The sequence below is a fragment of the Mustela nivalis genome (genome assembly GCF_964662115.1).
Source record: "Mustela nivalis genome assembly, chromosome: 3".
Lineage (NCBI taxonomy): Eukaryota > Metazoa > Chordata > Mammalia > Carnivora > Mustelidae > Mustela > Mustela nivalis.
In genome coordinates this window covers 84,601,236-84,624,746 of record NC_139022.1, presented here as the reverse complement: position 1 = coordinate 84,624,746, position 23,511 = coordinate 84,601,236, and the positions used below count along the sequence as shown (strand labels likewise).

Genomic DNA, 23,511 nt, shown 5'->3' with positions numbered 1-23,511 from the left:
AAAGATACACAATGCTATGTGTTAGACGATGAATTTTCCTAAGTGAACACTCCTTTGGAATTAACCTCCAGATCACGAAATAGAATACAGCACACAGAACTAGGCTCCCCCGCCCCCATCCAAGAGAATATTAAATAGTTTAAATCTCGGGGCGCGGCAAAGGACGTTGAGTTGTAAATAATGGATACTACAGTGTGAACTTTATTTTCATGGCAAATTTACCAACAAGAACATCTATCATCTCTCACCTTCATTTAACCTCTCTGAGTAATGGTCTTCTTGTCTGGCTCCAGAGATTCAGAAACAGTTCCTTAATTTAATTTTGAGATCTCCCACTTCTGGCTGCTTCTTTCCAACAAAATCTTACCAAATTTTCGGAGCAGAAAATTGGTAAGTAAGGAGGGGCATTTCGCTTCGGAGGGCTGACTACCCTTGGACCCTCTTCAAACAGTCAGTCCCCTCCAGACGTCCCTTGGCCTGGGATCGCTAACTACTCCCCTGTTCTACCCGAAGCCTCCCGAGTTCGGAGCGCGCCACAGCGCGGGCCAGGGCCACCCGCACCCTCCCGGAGCCCGGGCGCCTCGTCTACGCTCAGTCTCCCAGGCCGCGCTGTTCCTTTAACTGGGATCGCGGCAAGGGTGTGCGGAGAAGGGCTGGTTCCTCCCGCCTCCTTCTCCACCGCTCCCTTCCCCCTCCCATCCGAGTTTCAGGTGAATGGGTCACTGAGGGAGGGGACGGCCACAGCACGCTTCCTCGCTGGCGTCTTCCTCCCCCTTTCTCCTTCCCCTGCAGGTGGCGGCGGGACTCCAGCCAGAGCACCCAGGGGCCCGCGCAGGGTGCAACAGGTGAGCTGGCCGTGCGCGGGGCCGCGGACCTCCAGCACCGGCCTGGCGTTGGTGCGCATGCCCGGGGGCAGGACGGCCGGGATGGTGGGTGGGGGCGAGGGGGAGGAGGAGGAGGAGGAGTGGAAGAGGTCTGACTGAATTCCTAGCCGAGTCTCCGGCAGGTGCGCTCGCCAAGCGAGCGCGTCCTTGGGCTCCCGCGGTCCTTGGAGGGTCGGCGGGGCTGCCGTGAGTAGGTGAGAGTTGGGCGCGGCGCCGGGGGCGCACGGTAGCCTCAGAGTACCCGCGCGGGATCGTGGCTCGGGTCCGGTACGGGAGGCGCGGGGAAGGACGCCCAACACTGGTTTCGGTGGCGGTTTCGCTCTGGGCTGGGACCGGCGGGAGTCGCAAGGGAGCGGGTCTGGCGGGGGAGCCGCACTGGTCTAACTTGGAGGCTGCCTCGGCGAAGGGCCACTTGGAGCGGCCGATCAGCTCTTTTCCGCGGAAACGCTTGGTGCTCTCCCTGCGTCTCGGCAGCGCGCCCACCTTTTCGCTTTGATGGGGGCGGGCGGGCGATTCCCGAGCCCCGCGTTCAGCCCTCCGGAGCGATGCTGGGAGGTGCTCGGGAGCGGGGCGCACGCCCGCCTTCTCCGGGGTCCTGAGCCAGACGGCTGCAGCCGGGGGGCCTGCTCGCTGGCCGGGCGGCTGGGATCCCGGGGCTGGGGCAGGACCTCATCGATTCCCCCCGACCCACCCCTCGGGTGTCGCGGGGCGGGGGAGGCGCGGGGGCCGGCTGTCTTCGTGAAATCCTGCTAGCGCCCGGGGTGGGCCTGCCGGCCGTGTGGCGTCCAGTTGGTGGGGAGCTGTGCGAGCCCGCGTCGATTCACGCCTGGGGCGGGGATTTATTTTCGAGCGAGGCTGGCCTTCGAGGGAAGCTGCTCACGCTTCGGATTCTCACCCGTGACCCAGAGGCCGCGGCCGGGTGGGCGGACCTGCCTCCGGGCTTTCGCAGCTGGGCGCGCGCGGGCGCTCACCGGCCGGGCGCACCGACGCGGACCTGCCGCGGGGCTCAGACACCTACGGGGCAGGGCCGGCCGACATGTTGCCTGCGTCGGAGGAAGTGTGCGGGGAGAGCGGGGTTGAGGGGCCAAAATGGCCTCTGCTCCTCCGGGCTGGAAGAGCAGTTCCGAGCCTCTGTGTCCCGGGCAAAGCGATAACCCCGAGAAGCCAGGGCATCCTCAGGCCGGCCCTGGGGCTGGCTGGGCAAACTGCCCACCTGGGAGACGACTCGGGGCGGGGCAGAGGCAGCCTGCCAGGTTAGTGTGTGGCCCTCTCGCACAATAGGTGTATTATTGGGATCCCTGGAAAAGAGAAACCTTCACATGAAGGCACTTCTGGTGATGCTTGGTGGAACAGCAAACTAGTCCTTTCTAGGCGCAGGTGGATTTCTCAAACTGCCCATTCCCAGTATAGCCGTGTTGCTTTTGCTCGGTACAAATGAGTCTTTGTTTTCTCTTTCTGGTGTTTTAGAATAGTAAATGGTGGAGCCACAGTAATAGCTGTCTCCTCAAAGCAACACTTCTGTGTAGGGTTTTTTTTTGTTGTTGTTGTTGTTGTTTTGCATTTATTTAGTTATTAGTGCCACCGTGGTTCAGTGATGGAGAGGCGGAGGGCGAGATTTCAAGGAAACGATGGGCAGTGCCTCCTGACTGAGAGCCCGACACTGTGCCAAGAGTTTTGTTCTTATCATTTGGTGATACTGACAACTCTAAAAGGCAGATCTTACTAGAACTTCATTTCAAAGGGAAAACGAAGGTAGGGGAAACATTACAAATGGTATGGCTTGAAAACTGCTTTGGCTAATCGGGGAGGGTATACCAGAAAAGCAGCAGCCCTTGATACTCCGGCACTAGAAGGATTTGGGGTTTTTCTGGATCACTCTACTTTTGACTAGCTGCTCTGGTCTCATAGAATATTTCCACCTCTTGTTTGCTGTGATGGTAAACTTCCTGTTTTCTTTTAAAGATAATTGGAATTACTGTCCTTTCAAAATAACAAAGATTACTTTTGACCACACAAATTAATTGATATAAAATCTTTCACCTGCCCAGGAGACTACCAGAAGGCAGTTGCGTTTAAAGGCTTCCTTGATTAGAGTCCTTAGCAGTTTTTTTTTTTTTTTCTCCATCCAGGTTATTATTTATGGAAATACTGGGGGTGAAAAGACCCTGAGGATTTTTATTAACACTTTTGTTTTAGCCTCTTGGCTTGCCCTGCCCCCTAACCCCATGGTTCCTAACCTTGATTGTGGTATGAATCACCTGGGGATCTTATTAAGATAGATTCGGATTCATTGGGCAGATGTGAGACTGGAATTCCGCTTTTCAACAGACTACCAAATGATGTCCTCATGGTTGTGTGTTTGACTCTCTTCTCTCCTTCAGATTGTAAGCACTTAACTAATTTGGTCGAAACTAAAGGATTATGTTTACTGAGTGCTAGCATTGTGAGGAACTTATAGGCATTCACAGCTGTATTGAAATCCCAACTGTAATATGAACTGTTGGGTTTTATAAATCGTATGTTGATTGGTCACACAACACTTTATATCAGGGATCAGGAAGAAGAGTGATTGATGGTCAAGACAGAAAAGCTGTATTCCAGTTGGGGCGGAGATGCTGGCAGTTTAAGAAATTTTTAAAAAAGAAAGAAAAAATAATAATTAGTAGGGGGGGTGTTCCGAAAAAACACGATTTGGTGGATGAAGTGGGTGACTTCCAGGAGGGCACCTCTGAGGAGGGGATATTTGATGTGAGATCTGAGCAGCTGGTTCCTGCCCATTATAGACAGGAAATGCCAAGATCAAGGCCCTCCTGGGATTGACTCCTTTAATCTAGGCAGCTATGCTGGAAACACATGGTGTGCTTAAAAATCATTTGGAGAGTTTATCTGAAACACAGTTACCAATACAGAACTCCTCTATTGCAAAATCTGCCCAATTTTTTTTTTTAAGATTTTTATGTATTCGACAGACAGATCACAGGTAGGCAGAGAGGCAGGCAGAGAGAGAGGGGAAGCAGGCTCCCCACTGAGCAGAGTGCCCAATATGGGGCTCAATCTCAGGACCCTGAGATCATGACCTGAGCTGAAGGCAGAGGCTTTAACCCATTGATCCACCCAGGTGCCCTAAAATCTGCCTAATTTTAAAATTTTAGACAACTTACTAATTATGTGCTAAAATATAAATAGAAAATTTTGTACCAGTCACAACTTTAAAAAAACTTCATAAAGACAAATTAACCGTTGCTGCATGTGATTGAAAAGGAATAGGCTCTCCTTAGATATGATAAAATTTATCTTTTACTGACCATTGCTTTAAAGAATTATTCAGAGACATAGTGTTTTCAGGCAGAAGAAAATTCTTTGTCTTAGCTTAGACTTCTATTTAGGACAGCTTTAGCCAGTAAACATTTTCAAGGGGAGGGGCGCCTGGGTTGCTCAGTGGGTCCTGGGATCAAGCAAGCCCCCTATCGGGCTCTCTGCTCAGCGGGAAGCCTGCTTTCTCCTCTTTCTTCCTGCCTCTCTGCCTACTGTATTCTCTGTCTGTCAAATAAATAAATAAAATCTTCAGGGGGGAAAAAAAAACATTTTCAAGGGGAGAACTTTTTAATATTTTAACTTCAGTTAACCTTATATATATATTTAGGAAGAGTCTGCTGTTTCCTTTTTGCTCCTGACTCTAATTAGTCTGTTTGACTTATGTCTCTATCATCCGCTTGGTTCGGGCACTGTGACCTTGGCCACTGAGCCTCTTAGGCTGGATCCTGTATCCTCTTCATTCCTTTTATTTTATCCTTCAGTCAACATTCATTTATTGAGCGGATAATGTTAACAGTGTCCCGCTGGCGTTTGGGTAACAGTCTCTTGTTGATTCTTTTCTTTTCTTTTCTTTTCTTTTTTCCTGTGGCTGTATCCTGAAAGCATGTCCCAGACTGCCTTGAAGGAGACATTAGAGTTCCTTCAGTTCAGCCTCCCCTGATATCAAACAGTTTAAGGTTTGCATACATGGCTTGAGATAAAAATTGTTATTTGTTATTTTTGGAGGGTGTGGGAAGTCTGGGTGAGGGAGAGGCTTCCTAACATTGACATGAAATCTGATCCTGTGGTATCTTTTCTTCAAAGAATGGTTTCTAGGACTACAAAGACAGCTCTGCAGATACGTGAAGGTTGCTGTGGTGGTCCATCTGGTGTTGATTTGACCAGGCCAGACATTTCCTGTTTTTTCAATCAGTTGTCTTAAGACATGGTTTTTCTAGTTCTTTTTAAGATTTTATTTATTTATTTATTTGCAGTGGAGACCATGAGGGGGGGTGTCAAAGGGAGAAGTAGACTTCGTGCTCAGTAGGGAGTCCAGTGCGGGACTCGATCTTGTGACTCCAGGATCAGGACCTGAGCCGAAGGCAGTCACTTAATAACCAATTAAGCCACCCAGGAGCCGGGTTTTTCTAGTTCTTGAACAGTCAGTCACCTCCAGGCAGGCACCTAGTTGGGACACATGATGCACAAATTTCATGGTTATGCAGGTTTATTTTTTAAAGTGTAGCATTCTGGGGCGCCTGGGTGGCTCAGTGGGTTAAACCTCTGCCTTCTGCTCAGGTCATGGTCCCAGGGTGCTGTGATCAAGTCCCACATCGGGCTCTCTGCTCAGCAGGGAGCCTGCTTCTCTCTCTCTCTCTCTCTGCTTGCCTCTCTTGGCTACTTGTGATCTTTCTGTCAAATAAATAAAAATCTTTAAAAAAAAAAAAAGTGTAGCATTCCTAGATGGAAGCACTGTTTGTGAATACTGCCAGAGTTTGGGATAACTTGTTAAGTTTGTTGAAATTCTCACCAAGGAAATGCCTTTTTAAAAATTAAGCCTCCTTTTGTAACATGTTTATTTGTGCTACCAGTATTTGAAAATGAATACAATGTACCCAAGTGCCTGAACACTGGAATGTCTCACTTTCAAGATAACCACCTTGCTGTGAATGCTTTTGCTCATCTTCCTTAATATATTATCTTAATTATTTCAGCCTAGAGGTCAGGCTTATCCCCTGCCCTTTGGCAAAGTAGGGTAGTGAGGTTCAAGGAAGAGAAGTAGAATTTGTCCTCTCACAGCGAGCCTTTAAAACCGCTAGGTTTGTTTTAATCCGTCAGTCTGGCCCTGCGGAGAATTTGATATACTTGAAGCCAGTGGGTTGGTTATCCTTTACAGTGTTTTGTCAGCTGCAAATCTGGATAAGCTTACCCACCTCATCTGTGGTCACCAAAGCAACTTCCCTTTAGGTGGACATAAATGGTCCAAGTTTTTTTGTGTTTTATTTTAGGATTTCATTTGTCAGAGTGACAGAGCTAGCAAACAGGAGCAAAAGCAGGGGGAATGGCAGACAGAGGGAGAAGCAGGCTCCCTGCTGAGCAAAGAGCCCCAGGTGTAGGAGTCAGTCCCAGGAGGCTGGGATCATGAACAGTCTGTTCTTTTATCATATTTACATTCCATTTTTCAGTTCCAGAGGAGTGTCTGTGCACGGGGATGTGCTCAAGATTCTTGGGCTTCATCTGCCAGTTTGGTAACCTTCTAAAAAAATGAAATGAAGTCAATATGGTGTGCCTTGTTCTTGATAAACTTCCTAAAATTACTTGCTACACAATATAAAATCTTTGGTAATAGAGGAGGCATGATAACTAAACTCTGAATCCCTGAAATAGCACTGTGGAAAGAGGTTTTGGTATCTGGATTTTTGACAAAATTTAAACTTTAGCTTGAGTCTGGATTAATTTAGAATTCCTGAAAACTACCATGGAGGGGCCGCTGGCTGGCTCAATCAGTAGAGCATGCGACTCTTGATCTTGGAGTTGTGAGTTCAAGCCCCATGTTGGGTGTAGAGATGACTTAAAAAACTGAGCTCCTGGGTGGCTCAGTTGGTTAAGCCACTGCCTTCAGCTCAGGTCATGATCCTGGAATCCCGGGATCGAGTCCCACATTGGGCTCCCTGCTCAGCGGGGAGTCTGCTTCTCCCTCTGACCTTACCCCTTCTCATGCTCTCGCTTGTTCTTTCTCTCTCAAATAAATAAATTAAATTAAAAAAAAAATACCACGGAGCCTGGAATTTTTTAGCATAGGTTGAATGTGTGAGCCATAGCTATAAAAGGGTTAAGATAACGTTTGTCAGCATTTGACATTCAGCTTCAGAATTGGAGTCCTACATTTCATAGTGTTTAAATTCAGTTTATCTTTTTTCTTTTTAAGATTATTTATTTGTTTATTTGACAGGTAGAGATCATAAGTAGGCAGAGAGGCAGGCAGAGAGAGATGGAAGCAGGCTCCTTGCTGAGCAGAGAGCCCAATGTGGGGCTCAGTCCCATGACCCTGGGATCATGACCTGAGCCGAAGGCAGTAGGTTAAGCGTCTGCCTTCAGCTCAGGTCATGATTCCATGGTCTTAGGATTGAGTCCCGCATCAGGCTTCTTGCTGGCAGGAAGCCTCGTTCTCCCACCGTTTACTGCTCTACTTGTGCCCTTTCTCTCTGTCAAATAAATAAAATCTTTAAACAAATTAAGATTTTATTTATTTATTTGACAGAGACACAGGAAGAGAGGGAATATAAGCAACAGCAATGGGAGAGGGAGAAGCAGGCTTCCTGCCGCTGAGCAGGGAACCAGATATGGGGCTTGGTCCCAGGACCGTGACCCGAGCAGAAGGCATGAGCTGAGCCACCCAGGCACCCCCAAATTGATATATTAATCAGAGAGCAAGTGCATGCCCTTGCGCTCATGAGTTGGGGGGAGGGGCAGAGGGAGAATCTCAAGCAGACCCTGTGCTGAGAGCAGAGGCTCCCTAGGGGCTCCATCTCAGGACCCCCCTGTCCCAACCTGAGCTGTGGAAATAAAGAGTGGGATGCTTAACAGTCTGAGCCACTCAGGTTGCCCCTAATAGTGTTTAAATTCAGTTTTTTTTTTTTTTTTAATGTTCTTTTTTTGAACATCAGTTAGAAAGCCAGTCTGGACTTCTATTACTCTTCCACAACACTGTAACGTGCTAATGGCTTAAGTTGCCCATTTATATGTGCATTTAGGTGCTAGTTTCAGAGCTCTGTACACTTAAAGATTTGTGCATTTTTTGGGGTATGTTAATACTCAGTAAAACAGTTTTTTGTTTTGTTTTTAATAAACTAAAGAACTTGTCTTCCCTCACTGTGTTTGAAAAATCACGCTAATTGTCTTGGTGTTCCTAACAAGTCAACATATTTCCATCTTTGAGGTTTTATATACATTTGGGTGACATCTTATTTTGAAAATTTGGAATTGACTGTCCATAAGGATGTGGAGGATAATTGTCACTGATTCTAAGGAATTTAGAGAGTTTGAATTTATTTACCTAACATAATACCTTTTTTCTGCAAACTTTATTTTAAAAGGAAAAAATACATAGTTTAATATACTTGGATTGTAGCTCTTGCTCAAGTGATCTTCCTTGCCCACTCCCCCACCCCCAGCTTCTTCCTCCTCTTCTTTAAGTCTTGGTCTTTCTCCTCTGCTTATCCCTGCCCTGCACTTGATCACATAGTCATCCCTGATAACTAAATAACTGCCTGTTGTAGTTGCTTTTTTTCTTTGTCTCTGACCTTCTCTAGTACTTCTACAGACTCCCATGGTATAGGGTAGGCACTTAATAATTACTTGTTGATTGGGGTGCCTGGGTGGCTCAGTCAGTTGATTAAGCATCAGACTCTTGATTTCTGCTCATGTCATAATCTCAAGGTCATGCTCTCAGGGTGGTGAGGTTGAGCCCCATGTCAGGTTCTGCATTCAGTACGGAGTTTCCTTGAGATTCTCCCTCTTCCGCTCCTTCTGCCCCTCCCACTACTCATGCCTGTACTCGCTTGCTCTCTCTCAAAAAATAAAAATTTTTAAAAAATGGTGTTACTCAAACTTTAAAAAAACAACAACAACAGTAAATACATTTATAGAAATTTTCTTATTTTTTACGTTTCTTGTTCTTCGAAGGAACGGTTTGGAAAATACCATTTTTATTTTTAACCTATGCTGTAAAAACTTTGTGAATTTTTTATGACTACAGCTTAGTAATTAAAGTTAGGATTTCTAGGGCGCCTGGGTGGCTCAGTGGGTTAAGCCGCTGCCTTCGGCTCAGGTCATGATCTCAGAGTCCTGGGATCGAGTCCCGCATCGGGCTCTCTGCTCAGCAGAGAGCCTGCTTTCCTCTCTCTCTCTCTGCCTGCCTCTCCATCTACTTGTGATTTCTCTCTGTCAAATAAATAAATAAAATCTTTAAAAAAAAAAAAAAAAAAAAAAAAGTTAGGATTTCTAGGGCGCCTGGGTGGCTCAGTGGGTTAAAGCCTCTGCCTTCGGCTCAGGTCATGGTTCCAGGGTCCTGGGATGGAGCCCCACATCAGGCTCTCTGCTCTGCGGGGAGCCTGCTTCCCTCTCTCTCTCTGCCTGCCTCTCTACCTCCTTGTGATCTCTATCAAATAAATAAATAAAATATATATATATTTTTTTTAAGTTAGGATTTGTTTCCAAGATTTTTATTTATTTATTTATCTAAAAATTTATTTATTTGACAGACAGAGATCACAAGTAGGCAGAGAGGCAGGCAGAGAGAGAGGAGGAAGCAGGCTCCCTGCCGAGCAGAGAGCCGATGCGGGGCTCGATCCCAGGACCCTTGGATCATGACCTGAGCTGAAGGCAGAGGCTTTAACCCACTGAGCCACCCAGGCACCCCTAAAGTTAGAATTTATTTGCCAGTGATGTGCAGAGCATGGTGCTTGGTACTGTGAGGACCACCAGGCTGAGTAGTTCTATGCTCAGTGATTCCCTGTACTCAAAGAATTAATGGTATGTAAGGAGGTAAGGATGTAAGGATGCGGTGAGAAGGACAAGAGGAATAATCATGGTGTGTGGAGTTATTTGAGATTGGTGTCATTAGTTTTCTTAGCAATCAAGGAAACTCTGAGCTCAGCAGTAATGCCATTACCCTCCTTACGTTGCTCAGATCGGTTTATTCTGGGGAGCTGTGGGGCAGTGCCTGAAGAGCAGGTGATCAGTGACATCAGCCATGTCGTCGCGGCCTTTTGAAAGTCCACCTCCATACAGACCTGATGAATTGTGAGTAATGCTTCACTTTTTTTTCTTTTTGTTAAGTCTGTCACGTGTAAAAAATATATATAAGTGAAACTTTGATCTGTTAAGTGTTTGCTGTTAAGAATAGCAAAATAACGTGTGTTTGTAAATTTAGATGGAAACTAAGGGTGTAAAGTGGAAGTGAGTTTCCCCCGAAGCTTAACATCCAGGATGCCCGAGTTTCTCTGCAGAGGCAACTGCTGTCACCTGTTGCTGTTGTTTGCTTCTGTATAGTCTAGGCTGACACTTTTGTGTCTCTTTATTCCTTTTTGTTTTTTCACAGATGGTATGAAGCTTCTGTATTAATGCTTCGTTGAGGTGACTGATCCTAACCCTGACACATTGTTGATTCTTTAATTCATACTTTTTTTGAGATAGTGGTAACACACGGTGCAATTCACCCATTTAGAATGGACTCTTCAGGGGTTTTAGTATAGTCACAGAGCTGTGCGGCCATCACATCAATTTAAGAACATTTTCATCACCCCCCCACCCCCCACAAAGAAACTACTGCCAGTTATCACCCCCCCCCACCCTCCACCTTCCCAGTACTAGGCAGTCACGAATCTCTCTGTGTTTCTAGATTTGTCCATTTTGCACCTTTCCTGTGCATGTTACCATGCAGTATGTGGTCCTCTGTGGCTGATTCTTTGACTTGACATAATGTTTTCCATATTGTCAGGTTTTTTTTTTTTTTTTTTAACTTATTTTTTTTTAAAGATTTTATCTTGAGCTGGGAGCTGGGAGCCCAGTGTGGGACTTGATCCCGGACTCCAGGACCTGAGCTGAAGGCAGTTGCCTAACTAACTGTGCTACCCACAGGCCCTCCAATTGTCAGGTTTTTTTTTTTTTTTTTTTTAAGATTTTATTTATTTATTTGACAGAGATCACAAGTAGTCAGAGAGGCAGGCAGAGAGAGAGAAGGGGAAGCAGGCTCCCCGCTGAGCAGAGAGCCTGATGCGGGGCTCGATTCCAGGACCCTGGGATCATGACCTGAGCTGAAGGCAGAGGCTTTAACCCACTGAGCCACCCAGGTGCCCCCACATTGTCAGTTTTAAGAGTGATTCTTGCCATTATATAAAACAAGAAGCGAAGTTAAGGGTTCTTGGCATCCCTAGTCATTTGGAAATTTAATAGTGAAAATTTTTAAATTTGTTGCAGATTTTTTTCCTTTAAGTAGTTTGTAGCCTCAGCTCTTCGATAGCTATGGTGGGAATTGTGCTCCTGTTACATTGCCTCTTGATTAATACCTGAGCATTGTAGGGACACAGTTGTTCATGAAGATGTGGTCCTTACGTTATGCTAGAAAATATAGTAATTGAGTAGTGCTCCATGAACCTGAAACTTATTTTGTGTTGCTTTTGTAAACACTGATGAAATATAATGCACATATAGAAAACAGCACAGGACCTGTATATGAAACGATGAATAAAGTCAAAGCAAGATCATCATATAGGTCAAGAATAGAACACCTCCAAGCCCTTCTATGTGTCCCCACCTTTCCCTGGAAACTGCTGTTCTTACATATGGTTATCACTTGCTCTTTCTTTTTCATTTTCTTTTTTTTTTTTTTTTTTTTTACTGTTTTATCCTAAACAATACATTTCAGTTTTACTTCGTTATTAAACTTTCTTTGCTTCAAAGGACTACCATAGAAATAAAATGTGAGGGGTGCCCGGGTGTCTCAGTTGGTTAAGGTCATGATCTTGGGGTCCTGGGATTGAGCCTTGCATTGGGCTCCCTGCTCAGTGGGGAGTCTGCTTCTCCCTCTCTGCCTGCTCCCTGCCTGCCCCCCCATACCCTTGCTCTTTAAAATAAATAAATAAAAATTAAAACAAACAAACAAACATGAACCATATGTGTAATTTTGTTTTCTTCTAACCAATTAAAAACAAATTTATTTTAATAATTATACTGATTTTAATAATATTTAATTTTTCACTTAACCTAATGTATTTAAAGTATCATTTCAGTATGTACTGTAAACACTGACACATGAGGTACTTTATATTCCTTTTTTAGAATAATCGTTATTTTTTTTTTTTTAGAGCAGTTTTGTATTCACAGCAAAACTCTGAGATGGAAGGACAAAGATTTCCCATATGCCCCCTCCGTTATGCATGTGTTGCCTATCCCATTATCAGTATCCTCCACCAGGGTGGTACATGTGTTAAAATTGATGAACCTTAACTGACAAATCATTGTCACACAAAATACATAGTTAATAGTAGGGTTCTCTCTAGGTGGTGTTAAATTTCTTTTTTCTTTCTTCCTTTGAGAGAGAGAAAGAGAGAGGGAACATGAGTGGTGGGGGGTGGGGCAGAGGATGAAGGATAGAGAATCTTTTTCTTTTTTTTTTTTTTTTAAAGATTTTATTTATTTATTTGTCAGAGAGAGAAAGAGAGCACAAGCAGGGGGAAAGGCTGAGGGAGAGGGAGAAGCAGGCTCCCCGCAGAGCAGAGGAAGCCCCATGTGGGACTCGATCCCAGGACTCGGGCGGTGACCCGAGCCAAAGGCGGTGGCTTAACCAGCTGAGCCACCCAGGCGCCCCGAGGATAGAGAATCTTAAGCAGGCTCCCTGCTCAGTGCAGAGCCCAACATGGGGCTTGATCTCATGACCCTGAGATCATGACCTGAGTTGAAACCAAGAGTCTGATGCTTAACTGACTGAGCCCCCCAGGAACCCCTGCATTTCTTTTTTTATACTAGAATTACTAAGTATTTTATACTTAATAGCACATCTCAGTTTGGACAAGGTATATGTCAGGTGTTCAGTAAATCATGTAGCCAGTGGCTGCTGTATTAGCTCATCATCTCTGTAGCATTCCGTCTGTGGCTATGTTACAGGTACCTGTTCCTCTCTAGGTAGATATTTGGTCTATTTTCCAGTTTCAGGATCTCATAAACAATGCTTCTCTGAATGTTACAGTGTCAGTGGGATTTTAAATGATAGAATCATTTAAAAAAGTGCTGTAATCATTTTGGAAAACACCTCGATGTTGTCTCAGAGTGGAAGGTAAAAAAAAAAATTGACTCAAAAATTCTCCTGGATATATACCGTAGAAAAAGAAGTACTTGTGTTTGTGAGGACACTTGTTCAGGATGCCCAGAGCTACACTGTTCGTGACAACTCCAGATAGAGACATCCCAAATAACCAAGTAGAATGAGTTATGGAATTTTCATGTGACATTTTCAAAGACCAGCATGTCAGAGTTCTTTCCAGTTTCTCCTTTTCCTTGAATTCTTGTGGCAGCACCCAGTTGTAGGATGTCTTGCTTTGGAAAGAGAGAAGCAGACCAAGGAAATAATGGCAAAAACCAAAGAGGGTGAGGTCCGTTTGGGAATTGAATTCTGCTCTGCCCGGACCCACATTTCTTAGATTCTGCATGCCACACATCAACGTATCTGTCTCCAGCGAGTTTATGATTATGTCACTAGAGTCGACAAGTTAATAGGCATCACCCTGATGAGCCCTCAGTGAATATCCGATATATCTTGTAGCTCTTACCATAACTAACTGGAGATCATGTAGTGATTTGTTTAATGTCTTACTGCCTTCAAAGAGACTAACCTGGATTGGGGGGCTGGGTTGAGATACTTGCGTTGATTGTTGTGTCGTCAGTACTTGGCACAGTGCCCCCCCCCACACACCAGCCCAGCAGCTCCAGTAAATAGCTGTCATGTGAATAAATGAATGAATGTGCTGTCTCAGGTAAGAGAGTGAGGCTGCCAGAAATTGGATGTGACACTGCGTGGGCCACTGTAGGTGTTGTATCTGAATGCACTGGTCTCACCTCACACAAGCCAAAGGGTTAACATCATTGTTCTGAACTGCCTGGGTCCCCTCCCCAGGGGTTACAGTTTTACTGGAGATGGAGTGCTCCATCTGGGCATTCTACAGGTTCCCCAGGTGATTCTCGTAGGTAGAAGATTCGAGAACCTCTAGTCCATAGAACTTAGAGCTGTCGTTCTCAATGTATGGTTCCCAGACTGGCAGCAGCAGCCGCATCTGGAAACTTGTCCTGCCCCAGATTTGCAGAATCAGCAAGTTGGGGTTGGAGACCAACAATCTATGTTTAAACAAGCCCTTCAGGTGATTCTGATACACAGAAACCTTTACTGTTCAGTGAAGGTGTCTCAGTAGCTTCAGGCGTCTCAGTAGCTTCAGGGTGCTATAAAAAGTACCACACACTGGGTAGCATGTAAACAACATGAATTCCTTCCTTCCGTCCTTCCTTCCATTTTCTCCCTCCCTCCATTTATTTATTTATTTTCCTTCCTTCCTTTCTCTCTCTCTTTTCTTTCTTCTGTCTTTTCTTTTCCTTCCTTCCTCCTCCTTACTCACTCACTCACTCACTCACAGTTCTAGAGACTGGAAGTCCAAGATAAGGTACCAGTGTGGTCAGGTTCTAGGGAGCGTTCTCTTCTGGGTTGCAGACTGTGGACTTCTTTAGACCCCCACCCCCTGAGTCACCCAGGCACCCCAGACTGCCGACTTCCTGTATCCTCACATGGTAGAAGGGGCGAGACCGTTCCTGGGATCTCCTTTGTGAAGGCACTGTTCCCATTCATGAGCACTCTAGCTCAGAATCTAGTTAGGCCATACTTCTAATACCATTACATTGGGACTTAAGATGTTGATATTTGAATTTGGGGAACATAAAGTGTCCCATTGTAGTGACGTAGTACTAACAGGTTAATTTTTTTTTTTTTTGGCCAGTGGCTGGTTTAAATTATTCCATGTACATTCTGTGTTCTTTCTGCTGCCTCCAAATGGTATTAACTTGAAAGTGTTTTCATGTGCATTTCAGCAAACCCAGTCATTATGCACCAAGCAATGATGTCTATGGTGGAGACATGCACGTCCGACCCATGCTCTCTCAGCCGGCGTACTCCTTCTACCCAGAAGATGAAATTCTTCACTTCTACAAATGGACCTCTCCTCCAGGAGTCATTCGGATTCTGTCTATGCTCATTATTGTGATGTGCATCGCCATATTTGCCTGTGTTGCCTCCACACTTGCCTGGGATCGAGGCTATGGAACTGGCTTACTGGGTGGCGGACTAGGCTACCCTTATAGCAGTGGCTTTGGTAGCTATGGAGGTGGCTATGCATATGGTTATAATTATGGTTATGGCTATGGAGGCTACACCGATCCAAGAGCAGCAAAGGGCTTCCTTCTGGCCATGGCGGCCTTTTGTTTCATTGCCGCATTGGTGGTATTTGTTACCAGCGTTATACGATCTGACATATCTAGGACAAGAAGATACTACTTGACCGTCATAATACTGAGTGCTATCCTGGGTGTCATGATGTTTATCGCTACCATTGTCTACATAATGGGAGTCAACCCAACTGCCCAGGCTTCTGGGTCTATATACAGTACACAGATATATGCCCTCTGCAACCAGTATTATGCGTCTACAGCTACTGGGATCTACATGGATCAGTATTTGTATCACTACTGTGTGGTGGATCCCCAAGAGGTATGGATGGTTTTTGTCCTGGCTTTGGGTAGAGGCTTTGGGTAGAGGCTCTCGGGATGCTTAATAGAATCACTTGGGGGAACTTTGAAAAAATATAGCTGACAAGGTGTCACTTGTATTTAGATCAGAATCTGTAGAGGGGCTGGGTGTCATTATTACGATACTATTAACAGGAGCGCCTGGGTGGCTCAGTGGGTTGAGGCTCTGCCTTCGGCTCAGGTGGTGATCTCAGGGTCCTGGGATCAAACCCCGCATCAGGCTCTCTGCTCAGCAGGGAGCTTCCTTCCCCCTCTCTTCTCTGCCTGCCTCTCTGCCTACTTGTGATCTCTCTCTCTGTGTCCAATAAATAAATAAAATCTTTTTTTTTTTTTAAGATTTTATTTATTTATTTGTAAGAGAGAGAGAGAGTGAGAGCGAGCACAGGCAGACAGAGTGGAAGGCAGAGTCAGAGGGAGAAGCAGGCTCCCTGCGGAGCAAGTAGCCCGATGTGGGACTCGATCCCAGGACGCTGGGATCATGACCTGAGCCAAAGGCAGCTGCTTAACCAACTGAGCCACCCAGGCGTCCCAATAAATAAAATCTTAAAAAAAACAAAGATACTATTAACATACCATATAATTCATTCACTTAAAGTTTGGTTCAGTAATCTAAGTATATTCAGAGTTGTGCAGCCATCACCATCATCAGTTTTAGAATTTTCAGTAGCCTCAACAAAAACCCCATACGAATTAGCGGTAACTTTTTTCTCTAACCCTTCCCAGATCTAGGTGACCGCTAATCTTATTCTATACATTTGCCTATTCTGGATATTTCATATATACAAAATCATACAATATGTGGCATTTTATGATTGGCTTCTTTCTTTTTTTTTTTTTTTTGAAGTTTTATTTAAGTAATCTGTGCTCTCATTGTGGGCCTCGAGTTTACAACCCCAAGATCAAGAGTCACATGCTCCCCCCCTGACCAAGCCATCCAGGTGCCTCCATGATTGGCTTCATTCATTTCACATTAATGTTTTCACGATTCATGCATGTCTTATCAATTCCTTTTTATTGTGGAATAATATTCCATTGTATGGATATAGCATATCTTACTTATCCGTTCAGCAATTGATGGGCATTTGGGCTATGTCTGTTTTGGCTGTTAGGAATAATGCTCTGACCATTTGTGGACAAGTTCTTGCGTGAACCCATGTTTCTTGGGTGTATGCCTAGGGATAGAATTGCTGGGTCTTACAGTGTGTCTGTTCTTAAGCTTTTGAGGAGCTGCCAGACTGTCCTCCAGACTGGTTGGACTGTTTCACATTTACCAGAAGTGTGTGAGGATTCTATTTTGTACACATTCTCACCAGCATTGTTTTATCTCTTTGATTCTACCCATGCGAATAGGTATGAGGTTGCTGATCTTTCTCATGATGGAGTTCTAATCTTTTTTTCCGTTTTTTTTTTTTTTCCTGCCCCCCTTTCTTAAACTGAACCAGGAATTCTTACTCTTTTACCTGATTGAGTCACTCCTTTGGGGTTAGATTATCTCCAGTAACTACCATTATTTTGTTTTTGGTTTTTTTTTGTTTTTTTTTTTAAAGATTTTATTTATTTATTTGACAGAGAGAGATCTCAAGTAGATGGAGAGAGAGGCAAGCAAAGAGAGAGAGAGAGAGGGAAGCAGGCTCCCCGCCGAGCAGAGAGCCTGATGCAGGACTCGATCCCAGGACCCTGAGATCACCACCCGAGCCGAAAGCAGCGGCCTAACCCACTGAGCCACTCAGGCTCCCACTACCATTATTTTGAAGACTGAAATGTTTTCCCTCTGAATTTCAGCAGATTTGTTGTTGGCATTCAGATGCTACCTGTGGTAAACAGGGCTGAGGGTTGGTACTCATGCCTTACCACACCCCATCTCTCTTAGTCCTTTGAGTGCCCCAAACCTGTATTCACTGAAAAAGGGTATAATGGCTACACAGAGACCCCCCTGTTACAGTGAGCAGAATCTAGGCCAGGGGCCTGGTACCTGCCTCAGTTTCAAATTTCTTCAGGCCACTTAACAGACCTACCAGACACTGGGAGAACTGTCGGGGTGGGAGTTTCCTTGTCACGGGGCCCTTTCTTGCAAGTACACAAAAAATTTCCAGCAGAAACCACCTGCCAGACTACATGAATCACTCATCCATTTTCTCTAATTTATAGCTTGGTTAAATCATGTCTGCATACTTTATGGTAAGGTAGATCCTCTATGGACTGGAATTTACATTCAGGGTAAAAACATTTGCCCAGTATGTGTTATGAACGAGATTATAAACATGCTTATGTATCTAAAGCTATTTCTGAGAGTCACAATTTTCAAGCCCTTTAGAAAGATACTGATGATTGAGTTAATTTATTGGCCATTTTCATCTGTTAATAAAAATAAGGCCACTTGGCACTCAAGCTTTGGAACTAGAGTTCTGTCACTTAAAATGGAATGATGATAGTGCCTAACTTGAAGCCTTTTCTGAGTATTGAATCAAGCTGCGTGTGTTGTTAGCTTCAGCCCACCTAGCCTGGGCCAACATTTTATATTTCTGAAATGTGAGTGTTTCAGTTTTATATCTGTTAAACCACAGATATGTAGTGTAGGGCCTTAGGTTTTTACTGGATTAAGATAAAGTAAACAATTAAAATCTAACTGTCAATATCTTTAATCTCTTTTTAGGCAATTGCCATTGTACTGGGGTTCATGGTTATTGTGGCTTTTGCTTTAATAATTTTCTTTGCCGTGAAAACCCGAGGAAAGATGGATCGGTATGACAAGTCGAATATTTTGTGGGACAAAGAACATATTTATGATGAACAACCCCCCAATGTCGAAGAGTGGGTAAGTGGTAAAATATTGGACATTTGCTTTTTTTTTTTTATAACAGGTTTCTGTCTCAACCTGACCTTTAGTGCTTTGTGAAATTATGTTCTTAGAATTACTGTTTGTATATGTTGCAAGAGTTGTGCCCTCATGTTTTACTCAGAATTTAAGAAGGTGCGATGATTTTTAAAAAAAGGTGCTATGTTAAGTGGAAATTGTTTTACTGCAAAATGAAAACCAGATCTTTTTAAGATTGATTGACTGATTTATTCATTCATTCATTTTGTGGGGGTGCATTCACAAGCAGGGGGAGGGGCAGAAGGAGAGGGAGAATCTCAAGCTGACTCTGCACCAAGCCCGACATGGGGCTTGATCTCATAACCCTGAGATCATGACCTGAGTCAAATCAAGAGTCAGACACTGGGGCACCTGGGTTGCTCAGTCCGTTAAGTGTCGGACTCTTGTTTCTTGCTCAGGTCCAGTCTCAGGATTCTGGGATTCAGCTCTGCATCGGGCTCCAAGCAGCTTGGAGTCTGCTTGTCCCTCCTCCTCTGCTCCTCCCTTCACTTGCGCTTTCTCTCTGTCTCTCAAATAAATAAGTAAAATCTTTAAAAAAAAAAAAAAAAATCAGGTGTTTAGCTAACTGAGCCACCCAGGCACCCCTCAGATTTCCATTTGCAAGAAGTGTATCTAGGCATTGAAAAGAAATGGCTTCTAAAGGAATTATGCAGAAAGAACTTGGTCTTTGCAAAACAGAACCATTCCTCCCCCTTTATATTCCTGGATATCATTTTGGAGGGGTGCACTGCTACTTCGGGTGCTTGCTGTCTTGGGTCAAGAGGGGTGTTTTGGAGTGGTGGCAGGTGCTATGTACAAAGTGTTTACATGAGTAACAGCCTAGCAAATTATAGTGACTAATTCTTTTTTTTTTTTAAGATCTTATTTATTTGACAGAGATCATAGGTAGGCAAAGAGGCAGGCAGAGAGAGAGGAGGAAGCAGGCTCCCTGCCGGGCAGCGAGCCTGATGTGGGGCTCGATCCCACAACCCTGGGATCATGACCTGAGCCTGACCTGAGCCAACGGCAGAGGCTTTAACCCGCTGAGCCACCCAGGTGCCCCTGTAGTGACTAATTCTGCATGGATACTTAGGAAATATGTCAGTGAGGCAGAGAGAAATTAGAGCAATTCCCTTTTTTATATATGCCATATTGTCATTCCTACCAGTATGTGTAGATGTGGTTTGCTGAAAGCTCAGCAATTTCCTCCTTCCGAAAATACCTTGGAAATATGTATTACTGATACCTAACATGTCCTCAGAGATGTCTGGAGTGAGACTTTATTTCTCAGAAACTCCATTAGGAAGCAGTTGGAGGCATCCTCAGAAACTGCCATCATAGGTTTCTTTGAGCAGACTGACTTCCTGTGATGAGGGTTAGCTGAGAAGCCTGGACAGGGCTTCAGGGGAGGTTTGTTCTGGCCAGTGGGAGTGAAGGGAAAAGCACTAAGGGCGGGGACTGCTGGTCAGGTCAGGGATAAAGACGTTGCTTATTTTGAAGACTTCTTTAGCTCTGGCATTCTGTATGTCTGCTTTTTTTTTTTAAGATTCTATTTCTGTATTTGAGAGGGAGAGAGAGAGAACTATCAGGGGGAGTGGCAGGCAGAGGGAGAAGCAGACTTCCCGCTGAGCAGCTGAGCAGGGATCCCGATGCGAGGCTCAATCCTGGGATCATCACCTGAGCTGAAGGCAGACGCCCAACTGACTGAGCCATCCAGGTGTCCCTGTGTATGTCTGATTTTAAGAAATCTAGAACTGTAGATGAGATTTTCCTCTAGTTAGTTAAGGAGCCAAAAGGAAACAGTCTTAGGAACATCAGAAGGTGTGGCATATATACACCACTGAGAGGAGAGTTCCTGTGTTCCTGGCCTTGCCTTGAGGCCTGCGTGGTTTCTTTTTCCTCCCGCTTTTTCCCCCATAAAGTGTGAAGGTGTAGGGGAGTGTTTTCTTTCGACCTTTAGCTCCAGGCAAGGCCACCTGTAGACGGAATAGGAATAGGACTTCTATTGTGAACTATGAAGTAAATGTTTCTCTGGGAGTTTCTGGGTGTGTCAGTTTTCACTGGCTGTTGGATTTGTTTACTCGAGGTTTCGAGAGCCTGGGGAAAAAAAAACAACTAAAGAGAGACTAATGCTGGTAGTAATAGTGTTCTAGTGAACTTTGGTCTCTCTCGTCTGATTTTATTGTCCTGAGGTTTTAATCAGTTCTGGGTGCTTTTGATAATTGGGCAAAAGATAGCCATAACAATTTATGAAAATGATACTTCCATAAAGCAGAAAGGACTTTACTTTTATTTTTTTATTTAATCATTTTATTTTTTAAAGATTTTATTTGGAAGTATTCTCTACACCCAGTGTGGGGCTCAGACCCACAAATGGTGAGATCAAGAGTCGCATGCACCGCCGGCCGCTTCCCTTAGTTTCCCCAGTTGATGTGGCTAAGAAATGCTATTTGAAATAAGTTATTTGGTGCTCGCTTCGGCAGCACATATACTGAAATAAGTTATTTGGAGGTGATTTTAGCCACAGGTAGTTTGCTTTTCCATCCATTCTCCCCTCACCCTGCCCAAGTTTGCTTTGCTGACCTTAGTCCCTCTTCCTTGTTTCTGCCATTTACTTACACAACTCTCCTTTCTGTGCTCTTTTGCTCCATTCTGCTCAGCACCTCTGTCCCTCTGATAATGTGTGTTACAGGATTTGTATCCCCTTAATGCCCATGGTTCTTGGCCATGCCACTTCCAAGAATGAAGAGGTAGACCAGACAAATACTGGTGGGCAGCAAAGCAAAGGTTATTGAGCAAGAGTGTAAAGTTCCCAGAGAGGGAGGAGGAACCCAGGTGGGTTGCCCATGGAACTCCTAAGTTTAGGGGTTTTTATGACCTCTTTCGCAGAACCTTCTTAAGTAATCAGGGTGTGCTGAGTGGTGCCAGTCAGGGCATGGGCCACGTATTTGTCTATCTATTAGGTTAATGTTTTGTGTTGATGGTCTTTTTCTCTTACGGAATGTGGAGGCTTATGTCTTCACTGTCCCTTGCCCGTGATACTGACTAGTGCTTTGTGGTAATTGTCTTATTTTGGGTCGTTTTGCAGAAATCATTTCTGCAGAGGCTGCAAAATGGGATGTCAGTGCTATCCAGTCTAAGCTGCAGAACCAGGATGTCACTGATACTTGATTTTAGCTGTCCTGACTCTATCTTCTTTTTGGGGACCCTGACCGCCTAACTGTCCAACTAACTCCTAACAATAGCGACCCAGGTGAAAATGTTTGATGCTGCGTTTGAAATGCCTGACAGTGGATTTGTGATTTTTCTACCTTTTGGATTTTAGAAATTAATACCGTAAAAATAATCTTCACTTAAAATAATGGAAAGAGGGCGCCTGGGTGGCTCAGTTGGTTGGGCAACTGCCTTTGGTTCAGGTCACGGTCCTGGAGTGCCGGGATCGAGTCCCGCATCGGGCTCCCAGCTCCATGGGGAGTCTGCTTCTCCCTCTGACCTTCTCGCCTCTCATGTTCTCTCTCACTGTCTCTCTCTCAAATAACTAAATAAATAAAATCTTAAAAAAAAAATAATGGAAAAAAAATGTACCATTGATTAGTTGTACTAAGTGGGGATTAATATTTGACTTCTAGGAGATCTGGGTGGCTCAGTTGGTTAAGATTCTGACTCTTGATTTTTTTCCACTTAGGTCATGATCTCAGGGTTGTGAGATTGAGCCCCACAGTGGGGGCTCTGTACTGAGCATGGAGCCTGCTTAAGGTTCTCTCCCTCTCCCTCGGCCCCTCCCTCACTTTTTCAAAAAATTAAATAAATAAATAAAAATGTAAAATTTGAATTTAATTGTAGGGAACTGAGATCAGATACTCCCCATATAGCTAATATCGCGGGGGTTTTTTGGGGGGAAGAAAACCTTATTAAAGGAACAATTATTTAGCTATTGAAAATTAGTTTCCTTCTTCCCTATGTATTAGGGTAGGTCTAGACAGTTATTATTTTATTAGGTCCTACTGCTTTTTCCTGGATTTTTGAAATCTTTAGGATCAGAATCCCCAGAGAAAAGCACTTCAAAAGTTGTGTCTTGGGGCGCCTGGGTGGCTCAGTGGGTTAAAGCCTCTGCCTTCGGCTCAGGTCATGATCCCAGGGTCCTGGGATCGAGCCCCGCATCGGGCCCTCTGCTCAGCAGGGAGCCTGCTTCCTCCTCTGTCTCTGCCTGCCTCTCTGCCTACTTGTGATCTCTGTCTGTCAAATAAATAAATAAAATCTTTTAAAAAAAAAAAAAGTTGTGTCTTAAGAGTTTTAAGCAGGTTTCAGCCCTTAGGTATTATGTGTGAGAGAATGTACAACTCTGTAATTTCCTGTCTCCCAAATCTCTAGCGCAATGGTTTCTTTGCCTTCCTAGGGATTCTTAGGGGTTTTTTTTTTCCCCCTTCCTTTTTCTGCATATCTTATACTTTATAAAATAAGCAGGCCATGTTGTGGGTGTTAATCTGGTCCTTTGTAGTCAGTCCCTTAAGTTTGTACCAACATTGTTGTATGTTAGATGTTTGAAGGTTTTTTTTTTTTTAAAGATTTTATTTATTTATTTGACAGAGAAGTTTCTTTTAATAAATCTGAGGGTGTTTGTTTTCTTCTGTTATGTCCTCAAACTCCAGAGCTAGTTGGTACTTTTTCTTTCTTTCTTTCTTTCTTTTTTTTTTTTTTAAGATTTTATTTATTTATTTGACAGAGAGATCACAAGTAGGCAGAGAGGCAGGCAGAGAGAGAGGGGAAAGCAGGCTCCCTGCTGAGCAGAGAGCCTGATGCGGGGCTCGATCCCAGGACCCTGAGATCATGACCTGAGCCGAAGGCAGAGGCTTAACCCACTGAGCCACCCAGGCGCCCCATTGGTACTTTTTCTAAATTAAAAAATGTATATATTGGGGTGCCTGGGTGGGTCAGTTTGTTAAGCATCTGCTTTTGGCTCAGGTCATGGTCCTAAGGTCCTGACATTGGGCTCTCCCTGCTTAGTGGAGAACCTCCTTCTCCCTCTCATCCCTCCGCACCGACTCGTGCGCTCTCTCATACTCTTTCTTTCAGATAAATAAAATCTTTAAAAAGATATATATATATAGTAACTGGGTGACAGGCATTAAGGAG

At 44.5% G+C, this 23,511-nt stretch overlaps 1 protein-coding gene across 3 annotated transcripts in view; it reads left to right on the top strand.

Moving 5' to 3' along the window:
* Positions 1-624: 624 nt before the first annotated feature.
* Positions 625-23,511, top strand: part of OCLN (occludin) — a 66,223-nt gene continuing 43,336 nt past the window's right edge. The window contains exons 1-4 of one of the 3 annotated variants that reach the window (XM_082722972.1): positions 625-845; positions 9,871-9,983; positions 14,811-15,486; positions 18,178-18,339. In XM_082722972.1, coding sequence (XP_082579098.1) covers positions 9,934-9,983; positions 14,811-15,486; positions 18,178-18,339 — 888 coding nt within the window. In that variant the 5' untranslated portion in view covers positions 625-845; positions 9,871-9,933. The other 2 variants (XM_082722971.1, XM_082722973.1) reach the window with 2 other exon arrangements.